The sequence below is a fragment of the Oncorhynchus nerka genome, linkage group LG2 (assembly GCF_034236695.1).
Source record: "Oncorhynchus nerka isolate Pitt River linkage group LG2, Oner_Uvic_2.0, whole genome shotgun sequence".
NCBI lineage: Eukaryota > Metazoa > Chordata > Actinopteri > Salmoniformes > Salmonidae > Oncorhynchus > Oncorhynchus nerka.
This window is the reverse complement of record NC_088397.1, coordinates 63,093,291-63,113,966: the sequence shown is the minus strand read 5'-3', so window position 1 is coordinate 63,113,966 and position 20,676 is coordinate 63,093,291. Positions and strand designations below refer to the sequence as shown.

Here is a 20,676-nt window from a genome sequence, read left to right as displayed (position 1 = left end):
AAGATGGAATCTTTGCTATCGTCAATTTATTCCAAGATCAGCATGCAGCTGTAGTGCTTCAAAGTCCCTGTGATAAGGTTAGCGATAAACTTAACATAACTACACCCTCTTCTACCATTGTCTAAAATATATTTAATGGTATCGTTGCAAAAGCTAAATTGTCGCCAGGGAACTTTTAATTTTTTTATTTCACCTTTATTTAACCAGGTACATACTGGACTGATAAGGAACAGTGCTATAACTATTATTATTATTAGTAGTATTATAATGATTTAAACATTTGAACAAGTTGGGACAACCCTTCAGTTAACTACTGTACCTATCAATTATCCAGTAGTAGTGATTATGGTTCCTCAATATACATTTAACATATTACAACGTAGGCTGTGTTACAGCACTACTTTTGGTGTCCCCCTCAGGAATTGCTCTTGAGAAAATTTGGTGTAATTGTCCCCTCCAAAGTTGGTATCAGATTTTCGCGCCTGCATCTTCCACGCTAGATTTGACTGTTTAGCAATGATCTATGTTATGTGAAGTGCCCTTGTCGTTATTTTCCGTGTAATGCATTTTTATGGAATAGTTTTAAGCGTGCTGGGTTTGTCCATTGACTAGTGGTCTGTGTTGCGACTCCTGTTGGTTTTCCTCAATCGCATTATGACCACGAGATTCATGATCTTAATAAATAGGTTATGGTCAATATCTTAAAGTAGATCATGAGTGACGAAATATGGATGATTAAATGTCCAAATTAGTATGAAATGGTAGATTTGGAATTGTGACACCTATTGAACACTACATTTTCTTGCTTTCTATTTATTTTCCGTCATGATTGAAGACGCTCAGTCATAGACCGTATTGTGTATAAGTACTGAATCAGAGACGGTCATTGTGCTACAGAATGATATAATTTATTAATTTATCAGTTATTTATTATTTGATCACTTTTGGCTTCTTGGCAGTCACAATACATTCAGTTTCTCTTGTTTTAATAATAGTGCTGTAGATAAATCACACAAAATATTGAATATCACATTGTATACAAAATCTAAATATACTTTATCTTTTATAAAACATTTAGACATCATCTACAGTCATTTAATACAGTCATCACTTGTATCATCTGGCATAAAATTCACTGAGAAAGAAGAAAAACATCTCTTAAAGGTCCAATGCAGATGTTTTTATCAGACATCAAGTCATTTCTGGGTTACAATTAAGTACCTTACTGTGATTGCTGTCTATTCAAATTGTCAAAAAGAAACTAATATCTAAATAACCAGATAGCTTCTTAGCGAAGAGCAATTTCTAATTTTGCTAAGACTATATGGGAGTGGTCTGATTGAGGGGAAAACTGAAAACTATCTGTTATTGCCAGAGAGGTTTGGAACTCTCTTATTTGACTATTAACTAATGTACCGCCTGGCAGTAAACAGGTGGTATTTTCAAACAGCGCTTACACTAAAAGGGCATTATCATAATTTTCACAGTATTACTCAAACCTCAGTGTGGAAATATACATAAAACACAGGAATATCACATTTGACTGCACTGGGCCTTTAAGGTACATATATATGATTTATTTTCATTACAGTACAGTATTTAAAATATCTTTATTTACCACAGCAAAACATATACAGTAGGCTAATACTTCTGCCCCAGAGGTTGCTAAAATAAACAGAGGGGAAGTTTTAAAGTGTAATACACAGATCGCCATCTCTCCCAGTGGGTCCCAATGCTTTTGGCTTCCCATCCTTACCTTATTTCCTTCATGGCCACTGATAGGACTGGAGAAGTGTCCACCATATTGCTTTTACCTGTCCGTTTTTTCAGTTAGGTGGTGAGGAAGTAAAGGAGGCAAGGAAAGTTATCTCTAGAAGATTATTGGCGTTGTCTCCAGTGTGGGGTAGAGAGAACTGCATCTGAGTAGTCTATAGTGGCTCCCTCTCCTTGTTCCCTTTCTTTCATCAGATATAAATGTGCTGGACACACAGAGGTGTAAACAGATTGAATCCTAGTAGGCTTACCCCAAGTTGCTTTTCAGTGACCCTGTCTTTTTTTTTTATAACAGTTTAGATGAATGAGAGGAGAAGAGGAACCCCCTCAAGACTAGATGCACCCTAGGTTAGGAGAGAGGTAGGTGAGAGGTTAGGCGAGAGGTAAGGGGAGACTATGTTAAAAGAGAGGCTCGGTCCAAGCATAAAATGGAGACAGATTAGACAGTGATGTCCAGATTATTTAGGGAGTATCCTATACCTGCTCTGGGAGCCAATTGGAATCCCCAAGCCCATTTCACAGGGGGAGGAAACAACTGCACACTTCAGAGAGAAGTGGGGAGATCAGAATTTGTGCTCCAGTGAATGGAAGTGAATAAACCAATTGGAATAGTCAGTTTCAATTTGCAATTCCGGGTTCATTATGTAATGGTCTTTGTCTAATCCTTCTTCATCTTAATCTAGAGCCAGTCCAGGAACACTCTTCAGAGGTGATTTCAGGCTTGTGCAAATAGGAGACTCAGTGATACAAACACTAAATGTGTGTTATTCACTAATGCAAAGCAAATGCCCATAGGTTTCTTTATATCATATTTTGAAGAAAGAAATCTCAAGCACATTTTTACTAAGGCCATTTCAAAAACTGTAATACTGATTTGAATGAAATCCCCACTAGGTGAAATCAAGGGGTGGTTATGTAGAGGCAGGTTTTCCCAACCATTCAGATTTAGTTTGGATTTAGAGTTTTGGTCTCAGATGGTGGTTGTGTTGCAAGGTGCTAACTCTGTGTTATTTTATTACAAGGGGACATGAACAGAAGGAGAGGAGGAAGGGAAAGGGAGAAGTGGAGATCATTGAAACATGCAGAGTGATTGGTTAGCTTGGGTGTCTGCAGGGGGCTGAGTAGGAAGGGGATTGGGTAGGAGAATGGGAGATATTTCCTGGTCAGTCTCAGAATCATGACAGTAGAATGCTCATATACAGGGAACTCGGCTCCAAGACGTTTGAGGTGTAGTGCTAGTTTATTCTCAGAAACCCTGTCTGTATCCATCCTCTGTTGTGGGGAGGGAGAGGATTAGATGTGTGTGTGTGTGTGTGTGTAAATTTAACTTGAACCTTTATTTAACCAGGAAATATCTTTTAGGTTAGACTGATGTGACCTGGATGTTTGTGTTAGCATTTGTATTTCTGTTTGTATGAGGGATTGGAGTGTGTTTGTCTTCAAAGCCGATTCCTCCTTGAGGGTTTCTCTCGCCCTGTCTGCACTCCATCGGCTGGTCGTCCTTTAGAATATGCTCTGCCTTCTGTTCTTCCCCCGACCTGGGTTTGGTAAAGAGAACAGGAGGATCACATGAATGAACTGAACATGTTTCATGGTTTATTTGCAGTAGTTGTTATTTGTGTTATTGTGATGGTTCATGGGAGTAGTACTGTATTTGTTGTACTGTATTGTACCTGGAGGCTGGAACACTGAGCTGCGGTGGCCTGGGTCTTTCTGTAGTTTAATTTCTCTGAGAGAAAACACAGAGGAGGCTAGAGAAAGGTGAGATAGAGAGAGAGGTGAGAGAGAGAAAGTGAGAGGGAGGGAGTGAGATAGAGAGAGCATGAAGCACAAAACATAAATTGCAACTTAATACATCATTCTCACCACATGATTGAAGTCAAATACATTTAATGTGTGTGTCTTACTGTCTGCGAGGCTGTGGATGTTCTCTCCCAGGGTGAGGAAGTAGGGGTGTCTAAGAGATGCTTCAGCTGAGACTCTGGTCCTAGTGTCATACTGAAATAACACGGACATGCACACAACGCCAGAATAAAGGTTTGGTATTGAACACTATTGGTTACAGGTTGGTGTAAGTGTTTTTCTTACCAGGAGTAAAGCAGTTAGCATGTCAATCCCCTCAGTGTCCAGCCTGGAGAGGACAGTAGATTCTGGTTATGTTACTGGGTTGTGGTTTGTGTTACCTGAGCTAGTGGTTGGTGAGTGGTCTTATTGCGGTAATGCTGTGGTTGTGTTACCTAGGCACATGGTTGATGAGTGGCTGAGGTCTGTACTCGGGGAACATGTAGGATCTGAACTCATCATTATTGGAGATACCTGGCCAGCTGTCTTCTTTTGGGGTACCTGAGAGAGAGCGAGAGAGAGAAAGGTTCATGTAAATGCTTCATATTCTATGTCTGTATGGGGGGGTTGTCTGTATGTCTTTGAATCTACCGTAATTGCTGGACTATTAAGCGCACCTGAATATAAACCGCACCCACTGAATTATTAAAAAAATATGTATTTTGTACATAAATAAGCCGCACATGTCTATAAGCCGCAGGTGCCTACCGGTACATTGAAACAAATGAACTTTACACAGCCTTTAAACGAAACACGGCTTGTAACAAAAATTAAAACAGTAGCCTACCAAGAAAGTCATTGGTCACTATCTTCCTCCTCCTGTGCACTGAAACCACTGAAGTCATCTCCTTCGGTGTCGGAGTTGAATAGCCTCAGAATTGCTTCATCCAATGTTGGATCGTTTTCATTGTCGCTCTCGTCACTTTCATCCGGAGGCAAATACCCCGCTGAGCTCATGCTGCCCCTTCAACACACAGCAGTCCAGCCTTTCGAAAGACGTTGATGATAGTGGATTTTTTGACAATGCTCCACGCTGTCAGGACCCACTGGCAGACTTGACCATAAGATGCTCTTCGCCTGCGGCCCGTTTTAGTGAAGGATTTCTCCCCACTTGTCATCCAAGCCTCCCACTGAACAAGGAGCGCCACCTTAAATGCACGATTTACACTGATGTCGAGTGGCTGCAAATACTTTGGGCCATCTGCTTTTCTTCCCTCTGAAAGCTTTTGTTGTCTTTCTGCACTGAGTCAGTTCCTCACGCTGCTGTTTCCAACGTCTTATCATCGACTCATTAAGGCCTAGCTCCCATGCAGCAGCTCTATTTCCAACAGCCAGATTTATCGCCTTCAACTTGAAAGCTGCATCATATGCATTTCTCAGTTTCTTTGCCATGATGAGGGTGACAAAATTACTACCGTAATCAGAATGATGGGAAGTTTGAACGCGCTCGATTTACGTCACATTATGTGACGGTGCTCAGTTTTTTGGCGGCATGAATCTCGTGAAAGCAGGAAAAATCCATAAATTAGCCGCGTCATTGTATAAACCGCGAGGTTCAAAGTGTGGGAATAAAGTAGCGGCTTATAGTCCGGAAATTACGGTAGTTCCCAGCACAATTGCCCAGTGGTATAAATGAAAGAGTAGAATTACCAATGATTCTGAAGACTAAGTGCAGCTCCTCTTTCACTGAGGAGCCGGGGAACATGGGACGACCTGTCGCCATCTCAAATAGAATACAGCCCACGCCCCTTTAACACATACACAGGAAGCACAGACACAGAGGATTGAAATGGAAAGTAAAGGGTGCGTTTGACATAGCATATTATTTGTAGATCAGTCAGTCATTCACAATTGACCCATGATACATCACAGTTTTGATGTTCTGGAACATGTCCAGAGTGATCTTTGGAGACTAATGCCTGAAGGGAGGTGGTAATGCTTCACAGTGTGTATGGAAATAACAAACCCCTGGAGCCGCACACACACTCACACTGATGGACTCACATCACATGGTCTAGACCACCATGTACACACACCACACACGCACACAGACACATAAGTAAATATTTCACTGTTAGTCTACACCTGTTGTTTACAAAGTATGTGACAAATAAAACTTGATTTGATTTGACACAGAGCAGGAGATTCGTCAGTAGAACAGAGACACACACACAAATCTAAGAGCAGGCCTGTGTACAAGCCAAGGTGTAAGAGAGTACAATGATGTCCTCTGCTCTGATGGAGACCCATCCACTGATGAAAATAATGTGTTGCGAATTAGTTGCTGTATTGTGTTGTTGGATAACAGCATTTGAAGATTCAAGGTAAATTCATGTGATGCAGAAATGATCACCATGGTGATTACTCATATCAGGAGTGATGGCTTATATGCGAGTTAAGTGAAGGAACAGCTTAGCTATGTTGCTGTGATCATGTATAGTGTGGACAAGACATCTGATCAAAACATGCTTTCTCTCATTTAGGTTTCCATTGTTGTTAATGAAGGTTAATCAACGTGACGGACATGTAGAGGTTTTCTGAAAGGATTCTGTCTCTCTGAGTCAGAATGGAGGTCTGTGTGTGTGTGCATTTTTGTGTGTACCTGTGTAGTGTACTACTCACCACATGTCGATGGGTGTAGAGTACTCTGTGGTACCCAGAAGTACTTCAGGGGGGCGGTACCATAGAGTCACCACCTCGTTGGAGTAGGTCTTAGTGGGGACAGACTTGGCCCGTGCCAGACCTGACCAATCAAACAAACAGTCATGAGCTGGATCTCCGAGAGGGAACGTTATCTACTGATCTGGTCATCTACATGCCGAATGGGTGTTGAAAAGGTTGCTAAGTTACCAATGTCTGTGTATCTATCTGTATGGGGAGACTATCTGTATGTGTGTGCGTGTGTGCATGTCATACCAAAGTCAGCTAGTTTGAGCTCTCCCTTGTCGTTGATGAGCAGGTTCTGAGGTTTGAGGTCTCTGTGAAGGATCTTCCTCTTATGGCAGTAGGACAGACCACGTAACAACTGGAACATAAAGATCTACAGAGAGAGAGAAGAAGAGAAGATGAACTGTTTTCAGTAGGGGTGACAATAACCATATATTTAGAGTTAGGACATTGAGGTTTCTGCTTTATGATGCATTTACATGATACAATACAATCAAATAATTCCACACGTCCCCATGAGAAGTATTGACCAATAGCAATTCCTGCAATTTTTCTTAATTTTAAACAATGCTACAGAATGTTACTGAACTTCTAAAATTAGAATCCAAATTCTTGTCATGAATGGATAAATGGACTGCTCCTTGGCAACTACATGGCGTCTGTTTCTAAAAGGTGGCCAAACTCTCTTTTGCTCTGGGGACTAACCTTGACGTTGTTCATGCTCATCAGGTTTCCACAGTTGTCCAGGTACTGTTTCAGATCACTGTCCTGAGAGACACACCGACAAACACACACAATATTTAAGAACATGAAGCTATGTAAAAAAAAAAAAAAGATACTGATTATTAAACTGCTCAAAGTATTTGAAAGATGTTTGAACTACTCACCAGGTACTCAAAGACAAGAGTGAGGGAGCGTTCTGTGTGTATGATGTCATGCAGTGTGACAATGTTGGCGTGTTTTAGGTTCTTCAGTAGAGACACTGCAGAGAGACAGAGAAAATGGTTGGATGTACCTCTGGCTGCATGGATGACATGGTAATTACATTTTAGCTCCACTGGGTGGCGTCACATCCATTTCTATGGGCACAAGCACTGTTCATGACACAAACTGTTCACACTTCTTGTTGGCAGAGAGAAAATGAGCTACAGTAGTAAATCTCAGCCCTGTTGAAACACGTTTGTGGGTATGTGTGGTGTGATGAGGGGTGAGCAGAGGTTAGGAGAGAGGTTTGATGGTTGTATAGGGTGCTGTGTGTTACCTTCTCTGATAGCTGTACAGGGCGCACCCTCCTCGTGCTCTAGCCTAATCTCTTTCAGCGCCACCAGGTTCTCTGTCAGTTTGCTCCGACCCTTAAAAACGGTGGCATACGTCCCCTACACGGGATCAGGAAATAGGAAACAGGAAGGAATAGTCAATGCCAAATGTCTAACCCTGACCCTTTTAACTACTGAGTCTAACCCTATCCCATAACCTTACCCCTAACCATAACCTATTAAGAATAAGGTTCATTTTGCTACCAGGCAGCTTTATGTCATTGCTGTCTCTCTTGAAACAATGACTTGTTTCATGGCAGGATGTAAGGTATTTAAAGAGGACCACATTGTTATGTGGAGGAGCAGTCATGGTTGGCCATTCATTGGTTCTGTTAGTTTACTGTAAACACATGTTTTAACTCCCCCCTCTGGTTTGAGATGACCTAGACTGCAATACATTCCAGAACACTGCTCCCACCCTGATGCGGCCCATGTTCACTCCCCTTCACAGATTTGGCAGGACTGAATAGGTGTAAGACATATGAAGAAAACTAAGTAGGGGGATTGCTTACACCTATCCAGCTATTGTAGATTGGTGAAACCCAGTATGTCCCCAGAGAATGTGTTGACTCACTTGAGGTAAAAGGGAAGGTGAATACCCACACGCTGATAACACCCACACGCTGATAACACCCACACGCTGATAACACCCACACACCCACACGCTGATAACACCCACACGCTGATAACACCCACACGCTGATAATACCCACACGCTGATAATACCCACACGCTGATAACACCCACACACCTTTACTTTCAAGTTTCTCCTTTATTTTCACATGTTTTCTCTGTATCCTGCACCTATTCCATCAGCTGGATGTGTGGCTTGAACTGCAGCTGAAAGAGCGTGACCATAGCGACACACACTTACCTCTCCCAGTTTGCCCAGTTTCACGTACGTCTCCAGCTTTCCAAAGCCAATGTCAGACTGCATGGAAAAACACATTAGGTAGCCTACTATGGTTAGGGCAATAGGGTATTATTACAGTATTGGGATATTGGTTAGTTATGTGTAGGGTAACTGTGCTGTAGGGTTATGGATGGTAAAGGGATATATTTATGGTTATGACCATATGATTTAGGGATCATGGTATTGGGTATAGGCGGTAGCCTACTGGGTGTTGTGGTATGGGTATATTAGGCTATTGGGGTATAGGGAGGGTACAGGATACTGACCAGTGATGCCCGTAGGGACATGCGTCTGAGTGGTTTGATTTAGTGTATTGGGGTATGGGTGTATTATGGTATATAGTGGTACAGGTATGTGATACTGAACAGTGAAGCCCGTAGGGACATGCGTTTGAGGGGTTTGATTTAGGGTATAGGAGTATGAGGTATGGGGTACTAACCAGTGAAGCCCGTAGGGACATGCGTTTGAGGGGGTTGATTTAGGGTATAGGAGTATGAGGTATGGGGTACTAACCAGTGAAGCCCGTAGGGACATGCGTTTGGGGGGGTTGATTTAGGGTATAGGAGTATGAGGTATACAGTAGGGGTACGAGGTATGGGGTACTAACCAGTGAAGCCCGTCGAGACATGCGGCTGAGGGGTTTGCAGGGAGGAGAGTTGTTCTCACTCTCCATCTCTCTCTCCATCTGCAGCTTCTTGAGGAACTCCGGAGGAAGGCGGATGTCCATGGGCAGAGACATACGCTTACTCACATCCTGCAGACAATCAATAATCCGTCATCAATATGCAACACTCACACATAATCAATCAGTATTCGTCAATATACATACCATCATAAATGGGCAATATTCTCATATTATCAATGACACATTGCACCAGAATGTTCATTGCCAGAGGTGAGGAGGGATTGTGGCTATTTAAAGCTAGGGATGAATAGACAACTATTGGTTTGAGAATGTCATCTTCTCTCTGTGAGTCTATTCTGTATGAATGGAGACCTGTTTGAATATAGGCCGAGATTAATTAAACCTCTGTTCATTTAATCACTTCCCCCAGTCTCTCACCCTCTGACACAGTTTCTCCTGTGAGTGACTATCTCACACTTCCCCCTGTAATACACATCTGGAACTGTCTAAAATAACGTTTTTGTGTGTATGTACATTTCCCCAGGGTGTGTGTGTGTGCTCGTTTGTGCGTGCGTACACAAACATATGCATTTGTGACAGTCGCTCTTTGCAGTTATTTTTGTTGAAAAGTAATACGGCTGAATTCTCTCACTAAAGGGATCTGTCACGGCTGGGTTTAGTGGAAGCAAAAAAGAAGAAGAAATAAAGCGAGAGACGGTAAAGAAAGAAAATTCAGATGATTGTAATTCCCTGTGGGCTGTGTAGCAGCTACTGCTGTTCTGAGGCTGAGAGGAAGTTATGGCCACTCAGCCTGGAGAGGGAGGAGAGGAAACCACTCACTTATGATATCATAATGGTGTTATGACTGGTTTCATAACGGTTTTATGAATGCCTTATGTATACCCCCTTCAAGTAATGTGTTACCTGACTTGTACAGGAGGCTATATTTACTTAGTGTCTCTCTCAGTATAGCAGTTCCTTTCAGATTGGTGTTTTGAGCTATACTATACTAATCGGTCTGTCAATATGAACTTTATCACATCTAAACTCTCTATATTTGATATACATTTGTCTTTCTTCCCAACTCTCCCTCCCTGTCTCACTTCCATAGAGAAGCGTTGGTGGGGTGCTTTGCTGCGGTACTGGAGCTGGGAGGGGGACTGTGCTCCGGGTATGGCTGGCTCAGGGCTCACTGGACTGGGACTGGTCTCAGGGTGCAGAGACGGCAGAGTCAGGCTGTCTGGAGTCAGTGCTGCAGGTCAGACAGAGAGGGAGACAACATACACTTTAGTGTTATAGAAAACGTAACACACAGATACTGATAAATACATATTGTAGCCTCACACACACACACACACACACACACACACACACACACACACTTGCTTTAACAATCTATCCTCTTCAGTTTTGTACACAACATATTGAGTGGACAATTACTCTTTATGAAACAACAACACAGCACTCTTTCAGTCTGAACACTACACAAGGCTGTATCAGCTGTACCGTGTGGAAGTGTGTGAATGTGTAACTGTGTCAGGCCGTTGAACAGCTCAAGGTGGAGTGTTTCAGCCTTGGTTTGACCCTGTATGTGAATGGATTGTTGGTCTCACTGCTTTTGGATGTGTTTGGAGTGGATATGTGTCTCTTCCATCACACCGATTGAAACCTCTATGTATGTGTGTCTGTGCGCCTATGTGTGTATAGTGATTTGATGTGTGTGTGTGTGTGTGTGTGCGTACAGTAGCAACGCGCATAACCCACCCACTTGAGGATCTGTCGTTTTCAGCCATTTATTTTGATGGTTGTTCATTTTTTTGTAATTGAAAAAAGTAATGATTTAATACAGTTGAAATGTTTACAAATTAGATGCACTGAAATGAAGGCAAGTTCCGAAAATGAACACTTGGATTATAGTGTTATTGTAGTATGTCTGATCTCGCAAACAATGAAAAGTTTGTATAGGTACTGTCACGTTCTGACCTTAGTTCCTTTGTTTTAGTATGGTCAGGGCGTGAGTTGGGGTGGGCAGTCTATGTTTGTTTTTCTATGTTGGTTTTTGAGTTCGGCCTAGTATGGTTCTCAATCAGAGGCAGCTGTCAATTGTCGTCCCTGATTGAGAATCATACTTAGGTAGCCTGGGTTTCACTTTTGGTTTGTGGGTGTTTGTTTCGGTAACTTCACGTTGTCATTTATTGTTTAGTGAGTTTTAATTAAACATCATCGTGAACACTTACCACGCTGCGCTTTGGTCCTCCTCTCTTTCTCCCGACGACATCCATTACAGGTACAGTTGAAGTCAGAAGTTTACATACACCTTAGCCAAATACATTTAAACTCAGTTTTTCACAATTCCTGACATTTCATCCAAGTAAAGATTCCCTGTCGTAGGTCAGTTAGGATCACCACTTTATTTTAAGAATGTGAAATATCAGAATAATAGTAGAGAATGATTTATTTCAGCTTTTATTTATTTTATCACATTCCCAGTGGTTCAGAAGTTTACATACACTCAATCAATATTGGTAGCATTGCCTTTAAATGGATTAACTTGGGTCAAACGTTTCGGATAGCCTTCCACAAGCTTCCCACAATAAGTTGGGTGAATATTGGCCCATTCCTCCTGACAGAGCTGGTGTAACTGAGTCAGGGTAATAGGCCTCCTTGCTCGCACACACTTTTTCAGTTCTGCCCACAAATGTTCTATAAGATTGAGGTCAGGGCTTTGTGATGGCCACTTCAGTACCTTGACTTCGTTGTCCTTAAGCCATTTTGCCACAACTCTGGAAGTATGCTTGGGGTCACTGTCCATTTGGAAGATCCATTTCCGACCAAGCTTTAACTTCCTTCCTGACTGATGTCTTGAGGTGTTGCTTCAATATATCCACATCATTTTCCTCCTCATGATGCCATCTATTTTGTGAAATGCACCATTCCCTCCTGCAGCAAGCACCCCCACAACATGATGCTACCACCCCCGTGCTTCATGGTCAGGATGGTGTTCTTCGGCTTGCAAGCCTCCCCCTTTTTCCTCCAAACATAACTATGGTCATTATGGCCAAACAGTTCTATTTTTGTTTCATCAGACCAGAGGATATTTCTCCAAAAAGTACGATCTTTGTCCCCATGTGCAGTTACAAACCGTAGTCTGGCTTTTTTACGGCGGTTTTGGAGCAGTGGATTCTTCCTTGCTGAGCGGCCTTTCAGGTTATGTCGATATAGGACTCATTTTACTGTGGATATCGATACTTTGTACCTGCTTCCTCCAGCATCTTCACAATGTTCTTTGCTGTTGTTCTGAGATTGATTTTCACTTTTCGCACCAAAGTACATTCATCTCTAGGAGACAGAACATGTCTCCTTCCTTAGCGGTAAGACGGCTGTGTGGTCCCATGGTGTTTATACTTGCATACTATTGTGGCAAACCTCAAGGTTAGGAGCGTTTGTCACAAACTAAGTGGTAAACTGTCACCAAATCACCCAAGAATGAGAGTTCTTTCGAACAGGACAGTACCTGTGTGTTTGTTTCTCCGTCCTGGTCCACCCAGGCCGTAGGCGAGGTCAAGGATAGCAGGGTTCGGTACACGAATCGGGTTCTCGGTAGGTCCAGGTCCAAACGCCAACAGGTAAGTCCAAAACAATCCAGCTCATACACGGTAAATCCAGCCAATCTCTATAGTCTCTTTCTCTATTGTTCATAGCTCCTTCCAGCACTCTCTCTTCCTCTTCCTGGTTTTTCTTGACCCTTTATCTCTGGGTCGGCTCCACCTTCTGAGGGTTCCCCTTGCTTCTGGGACTTGTAGTTTTGGCGGTCGGCCATTTTGTGATCTGTAGTTCTGACAGGGGTGGCCATTTTAGTGATCGGGCAGAGCCCGTTTATTAGTTCTGCTCTCACATATCTGCCACTTATCACTCGACCCCCTTCTTTGCCACACTATTGTTTGTACAGATGAACCAGATTTGTGGAGGTCTACAATTTTTTTTAAATCTGAGGTCCTGGCTGATTTCTTTTGATTTTCCCATTATGTCAAGCAGAGGCATCAAATTTGAAGGTAGGCCTTCAAATACACCCACAGGTACACCTCCAATTGACTCAAATTATGTAAATTAGCCTACCAGAAGCTTCTAAAGCCATGGCATAATTTTTTTGGAATTTTCCAATCTGTTTAAAGGCACAGTCAACTTAGTGTATGTAAACTTCTGACCCACTGGAATTGTGATACAGTGAAATAATCTGTCTGTAAACAATTTTTGGAAAAATGACTTGTGTCATGCACAAATTAAATGTCCTAACCGACCTGCCAAAACTATAGTTTGTTTACAAGAAATCTGTGGAATGGTTGAAAAACGAGTTTTAATGACCTAAGTGTATGTAAACTTCCGACTTCAACTGTATACTCCGCACACAGAGACGCATAAAGTTCTCCCTGTTATTAGCTTCATCAATAAGTGCATCGATGACGTTGTCCCCACAGTGACTGTACATACAGACCCCAACCAGAAGCCATGGATTACAGGCAGCATCAACACTGAGATAAAGGCTAGAGCTGCCGCTTTCAAGGAGCAGGATTCTAACCCGGTAGCTGATTAGAAATCCCGCTATGCCCTCCGACAAACCATCAAACAGGCAAAGCGTCAATACAGGACTAAAGTCGAATTATACCACACCGGCTCTGACGCTCGTCGGATGTGGCAGGGCTTGCAAACCATTACAGACTACAAAGGGAAGCACAGTCGAGAACTGCCCAGTGACATGAGCCTACCAGACGAGCTAAACTATTTCTATGCATGCTTCGAGGCAAATAACACTGAAACATGCATGAGCACCAGCTGTTCCAGAAGACTGTGATCACGCTCTCCGCAGCCGGTGAGTAAGACCTTTAAACAGGTCAACATTCACAAGGCCACAGGGCCAGACTGATTACCAGGACGAGTACTGCGAGCATGCGCTGACCAACTGGCAAGTGTCTACACTGAAATGTTCAACCTCTCCCTGTTCGAGTCTGTAGTACCAACATGTTTTAAGCAGACCACCATAGTGCCTGTGCCCAAGAACACTTAGGTAACGTGCCTAAATGACTACCGACCCGTAGCACTCACGTATGTAGCCATGAAGTGCTTTGAAAGGCTGGCCATGGTTCACATCAACACCATTATCCCAGAAATCCCTAGACCCACTTCAATTTGCATACCACCCCAACAGATCCACACATGACGCAATCTCTATTGCACTCCACACTGCTCTTTCCCAGCTGGACAAAAGGGACACCTATGTGAGAATGCTATTCATTGACTACAGCTCAGCGTTCAACATCATAGTGCCCTCAAAGCTCATCAATAAAATAAGGACCCTTGGACTAAACACCTCCCTCGACAACTGGATCCTGGACTTCCTGGGTAGGTAACAACACATCCGCAATGCTAATCCTCAACACAGGGGTGCTTGCTCAGTCCCCTCCTGTACTCCATGTTCACTTATTTGACTCCAACACCATCATTCAATTTGCCGATAACACAACAGTGGTAGGCCTGATCACCGACAACAACGAGACAGTCTATAAGGAGGAGGTCAGAGACCTGGCCATGTGGTGCCAGGACAACAACGTCTCCCTCAACGTGACCAAGACAAAAGAGATGATTGTGGACTACAGGAAAAAGAGGACCGAGCACACCTCCATTCTCATCGACGGGGCAGCAGTTGAGCAGGTTGAGAGCTTCAAGTTCCTTGGTGTCCACATCATCAACAAACTAACATGGTCCAAGCACACCAAGACAGTCGTGAAGAGGGCACGACAAAACCTATTCCCCCTCAGGAGACTGAAAAGATATGGCATGGGTCCTCAGATCCTCAAAAGGTTCTACAGCTGCACCTTCGAGAGCATCCTGACTTGTTGCATCACTGCCTGGTATGGCAACTGCTCAGCCTCTGACCACAAGGTACTACAGAGGGTAGTGTGAACGGCCCAGTACACGGGCCAAACTTCCTGCCATCCAGGACCTCTACTCCTCTACTGCCATTCAGGACCTCTGTTGTCATCTAAGCATAGTCACTTTAATAACTCTACCTACATGTACATACTACCTCAACTAACCGATGCCCCCGCACATTGACTCTGTACTGGTACCCCCCTGTATATAGTCTCGCTATTGTTGTTTTACTGCTGCTCTTTATTTACTTGTTACTTTTATCTCTTATTCTTGTCCGTATTTTTGGTTGGGAGCTTGTAAGTAAGCATTTCACTGTAAGGCCTACACCTGTTGTATTTGATAATAATAAAATATATAAAGTAACAGTCAAAAGTTTGGACACCTATTCATTCAAGGGTTTTTCTTTTTTTTTAAACTTTTTTCTACATTGTAGAAAGTGAAGACATCAAAACTATGAAATAACACATATGGAATCATGTAGTAACCAAAAAAGTGTTAAACAATTCGAAATAGTAAATATATATGTAGAAAATAGTAAAAATAAAGAAACGCTGGAATGAGTAGGTGTTTGTGTGTGTGGACAGGTGTATGTATAGTTTGAGAAACAGACTCCTCACAATTCCTCAACTGGCAGCTTCATTGAAGAGGTGACTCCGGGATGCTGGCCTTCTAGGCAGAGTTGCAAAGAAAAAGCCATATCTCAGAATGGCCAATAAATATAAAATATTAATGTGTGGAAAAAAACGACACTGGACAGAGGAACTCTGCCTAGAAGGCCAGCATCCCGGTGTCACCTCTTCACTGTTTACATTGAGACTGGTGTTTTGCAGGTACTATTTAATGAACCTGACAGTTGAGAACTTGTGAGGCGTCTGTTTCTCAAAGTAGACATTCTAATGTACTTATCCTCTTGCTCAGTTGTGCACCTGGGCCACCCACTCCTCTTCCTATTCTGGTTAGGGCCAGTTTGTGCTGTTCTGTGAAGGGAGTACTACTCAGCGTTGTACGAGATCTTCAGTTTCTTGGCAATTTCTCGCATGGAATAGCCTTTATTTCTCAGAACATGAATAGACTGACGAGTTTCAGAAGAAAGTGCTTTGTTTCTAGCCATTATGAGCCTGTAATCTAACCCACAAATGCTGATGCTCCAGACACTCAACTAGTCTAAAGAAGGCCAGTTTTATTGCTTCTTTAAATCAGCACAACAGTTTTCAGCTGTGCTAACATAATTGCAAAAGGGTTTTCTAATGATCAATTAGCCTTTTTAAAATGATAAACTTGGATTAGCTAACACAACGTGCCATTGGAACACAGGAGTGATGGTTGCTGATAATGGGGCTCTATACGCCTACGTAGATAAGCCATTAAAAAAAATCAGGTGTTTCCAGCTACAATAGTCATTTACAACATTAACAATGTCTACACTTGTACGGGTTTCTCCTCCTCTGAGGAGTAGTAGGAAGGCTCGGAGGACCAAAGCGCAGCATGGTATGCGTTCATGATGTTAATATTTAATGAATCAAACTGAACACTGCAATACAAAACAACAAAGTGAACGAAAGAAACCGAAACAGTTCTGTCTGGTGCAGAATACAAACACTCAACAGAAGATAATCACCCACAACTCAAGGGTGAAAACAGGCTACCTAAGTATGGTTCTCAATCAGGGACAACTATTGACAGCTGCCTCTGATTGAGAACCATACCAGGCCAAAACAGAAATCCCAAATTATAGAAAAGAACAGACTGCCCACCCCAACTCACGCCCTGACCATACTAAGACAAAACAAAGGAGCTAAGGTCAGAATGTGACAACACCTTATTTCTGATCAATTTGATGTTATTTTAATGGACAAAAATGTGCTTTTCTTTCAAAAACAAGGACATTTCTAAGTGACCCCAAACTTTTGAACGGTAGTTCATATACACACACAAGTACATACATTTTTTTTGACAATATAATGCCTGAACTCCATTCATAAACATTTGAAAAATGTAGTGCCACAAGGCTGTTGGTAGAGCATGGTAATGTCAGGGTTGTGGGTTCGATTCCCACAGAGGACCAGTACGAAAAGGTATGAAAATGTATGCACTCAGTACTGTAAGTCACTCTTGATAAGAGTATCTCCTAAAATACTAAAATGTTTTTTTTTTTTAAGTGTTCATCCATTGTCCAACTGTTGCATTTATTAAAATAGTTTAAAACCTTTTAACAATTTCAATGACCGTTGCTAGGGTGTGTTTGTGCTTCTGCGCGTTCTTGTGTGTGTTCAGCCAATTGCCTCCTGAGGTGTTTGATGTAGTCTGCAGTGAGCTCTTTAACTCCTTGTTTCCATGGAGACACTGATTGCTAACAAAAGCATGTGAGGATAGGGCTAAACAGAGGGAAATATTCTCTCTTCGCACCCCTCCCCTATCTCGCTCTCGGTCTCCTCTCCCCCCTCTTTCTCTGTTTCCTTCTCTTGTCTCCTCTCTGACAGATAGCTCATCCATTAATATTTATTCCTGCACCCACAGTCTTCCTTTTATTAGTAGATACACTTGTGTCTGCAAACACAGATACCATTTCTGGTTTACATGCACGCAAATGATGATGATGGAAATTTAGATGGTAGATTTTAGTTTAAATAAAAGTGAATCATTCATAGGCAGAAGGCAAGTATCTAACCAGCTCACTTAAGTTTTAGAAAAATAAGGTGAAAAATTGATTGGGCAAAAGAGCGATAGAGAGATGGAATAGAGATCGAGAGATCAACGAAGGCGAGAGAGGGAATTGGATGGAATGAAGTAGAGGTCGACCGATTATGATTTTAACGCCGATACCGATAATTGGAGGACCAAAAGAAGCCGATACTGATTAATCGGCTGATTTAAAAAAATAAAAAAATGTTTTGTAAAAATGACAATTACAACAATACTGAATGAACACTTATTTTATCTTAATATAATACATCAATAAAATCAATGTAGCCTCAAATAAATAATGAAACATGTTCAATTTGGTTTAAATCGTGCAAAAACAAAGTGTTGGAGAAGAAAGTAAAAGTGCAATATGTGCCATGTAAGAAAGCTAACGTTTAAGTTCCTTGCTCAGAACATAAGAACATATGAAAGCTGGTGGTTACTTTCAACATGAGTCTTCAATATTCCCAGGTAAGAAGTTTTAGGTTGTAGTTATTATAGGAATTATAGGACTATTTCTCTCTATACCATTTGTATTTCATTAACCTTTGACTATTGGATGTTCTTATAGGCACTTTAGTATTGCCAGTGTAATAGTATAGCTTCTGTCCCTCTCCTCGCTCCTACCAGGGCTCGAACCAGGAACACATTGACAACAGCCACCCTCGATGCAGCATTACCCATGCAGAGCAAGGGGAACAACCACTCCAAGTCTCAGAGCGAGTGACGTTTGAAACTCTATAGCACCCCCTGCTAACTAGCTAGCCATTTAACATCGGTTACACCAGCCTAATCTCGGGTGTTGATAGGCTTGAAGTCATAAACAGCGCAATGATTGAAGCACAACGAAGAGCTGCTGGCAAAATGCATGAAAGTGCTGTTTGAATGAATGCTTACGAGCCTGCTGCTGCCTACCACCGCTCAGTCAGACTGCTCTATCAAATCATAGACTTAGTTATAACATAATAACACACAGAAATACAAGCCTTAGGTCATTAATATGGTCGAATCCGGAATCTATCATTTCGAAAACATTTATTATTACAATTCTGGCAAATTAGGCGACCCAAACTGTTGCATATACTCTGACTCTGCGTGCAATGAACGCAAGAGCAGTGACACAATTTCACCTGGTTAATATTGCCTGCTAACCTAGATTTCTTTTAGCTAAATATGCAGGTTTAAAAATATATACTTCTGTGTATTGATTTTAAGAAAGGCATTGATGTTTATGGTTAGGTACACATTGGAGCAAGGACAGTCCTTTTTCGCGAATACGCACCGCATCGATTACATGCAACGCAGGACACGCTAGATAAACTAGTAATATCATCAACCATGTGTAGTTAACTAGTAATTATGATTGATTGATTGATTTTTACAAGTTTAATGCTAGCTAGCAACTTAGCTTGGCTTACTGCACTCACACTGCATTCACGTAACAGGCAGGCTCCTCGTGGAGTGCAATGAGAGGCAGATGGTTAGAGCGTTGGACTAGTTAACTGTAAGGTTGCAAGATTGAATCCTCGAGCTGACAAGGTAAAAATCTGTCGTTCTGCCCCTGAACAGGCAGTTAACCCACCGTTCCTAGGCCGTTATTGAAAATAAGAATGTGTCCTTAACTGACTTTCCTAGTTAAATAAAAATTAAATGGAGGTGTAAATAAATAGGCCAAATCGGTGTCCAAAAATACTGATTTCCGATTGTTATGAAAACTTGAAATCATCTCTAATTAATTGGCCATTCCGATTAATCGGTCGACCTCTAGTATGAAGTGGTGATAGATTAATGGTGAGAAAGATAGCTATGATGATATCTTAGTTTGATTAATACTTCTGCTATGGGTGGGCACAGAGCGAGAGGGGAAGAAATAAAGGGAGCAGGCTGGTCATTTAAATATCACAGTTACAGAAACCCTTTGATCTGTCTGCTTGTAATTGGGGTCAGGGCAGGTGAGACACGTGCGCACACACACACACACACACACACACAAAAGGTATAAGACCGCCTGTTTGGAAAAGGACAATCTAATCAGTGGACCACAAGATGTCTTTATGTAAGGCCATGTCCACAAAGAAGGAGAGTTAGTGAGTGTGAGAGTTTGTCGTCGTGTTTTTGTTGCTGTGCGGGTACAGGAGGAAGAAAAGTGTTCACAATAATATTGTTCTTTATAATGAGAGGGTACAGAGGCTTCAGCCTATGTGTATATTTAAAAGACTGTGTTATAGTCCTATCCTATCTAAATTGGGAGATAATATAGACATCTGATGAAGTGAATAATGTATTAAAGGGCAGACAAAGGCTCTCACATGGCCAGGTAGGAAACTCAAATTCAAGACAGGAGCTGTCTGCTGATTGTTGGTTCCTCTCAGAGTTGCATTTCTAATGAAGCTTACTGTTGTAGGCTACTACGATGTTTTCTACCGATGGGGCATCCATTCTTCTCTAGCTGGCTCTGGTAAAAATTTGTATGACAGTGTTTAATGTGATGACCTGAACTAATTCAATTATTTCATTATGTTTATCTTTCCATCAGCATATAAAACTATTATTTAATATAGTGAAACTATACCCCTTGACTTTTTCCACATTTTGTTATAGCCTTGTTCTAAAATTGACTAAATAAATAATCCTCAGATATCTACACACAATACCCCATAATGTCAAAGCTAAAACAAGTTTTTAGAAATGTTTGCAAATGTATATAAAAAAAAACCAGATACCTTATTTACATAATTATTCAGACCCTTTGGTATGAGACTCGAAATTATGCTCAGGTGCATCCTGTTTCCATTGATCATCCTTGAGAACCTTTTTAGAAAACCTGCTTCCGAGCCCTCAGGACCTCAAAGTGGGGCGAAGGTTCACCTTCCAACAGGACAACGACCCTAAGCACACAGGCAAGACACCACAGGAGTGGCTTTGGGACA

General features: G+C 41.9%; 1 protein-coding gene across 1 annotated transcript in view; it reads right to left on the bottom strand.

Moving 5' to 3' along the window:
* Positions 1-886: 886 nt before the first annotated feature.
* cdk18 (cyclin dependent kinase 18) overlaps positions 887-20,676 on the bottom strand; it is a 66,819-nt gene continuing 47,029 nt past the window's right edge. Inside the window, exons 3-16 of the mRNA XM_029676536.2 lie at positions 10,240-10,388; positions 9,119-9,265; positions 8,473-8,529; positions 7,544-7,658; positions 7,170-7,264; positions 6,988-7,050; positions 6,532-6,655; positions 6,238-6,358; positions 5,266-5,363; positions 4,011-4,116; positions 3,862-3,904; positions 3,681-3,771; positions 3,447-3,524; positions 887-3,311 (exon numbers count right to left, since the gene is read on the bottom strand). Coding sequence (XP_029532396.2) covers positions 3,277-3,311; positions 3,447-3,524; positions 3,681-3,771; positions 3,862-3,904; positions 4,011-4,116; positions 5,266-5,363; positions 6,238-6,358; positions 6,532-6,655; positions 6,988-7,050; positions 7,170-7,264; positions 7,544-7,658; positions 8,473-8,529; positions 9,119-9,265; positions 10,240-10,388 — 1,322 coding nt within the window. The 3' untranslated portion in view covers positions 887-3,276. The remainder of the gene's footprint in view (positions 3,312-3,446; positions 3,525-3,680; positions 3,772-3,861; positions 3,905-4,010; positions 4,117-5,265; positions 5,364-6,237; positions 6,359-6,531; positions 6,656-6,987; positions 7,051-7,169; positions 7,265-7,543; positions 7,659-8,472; positions 8,530-9,118; positions 9,266-10,239; positions 10,389-20,676) is intronic.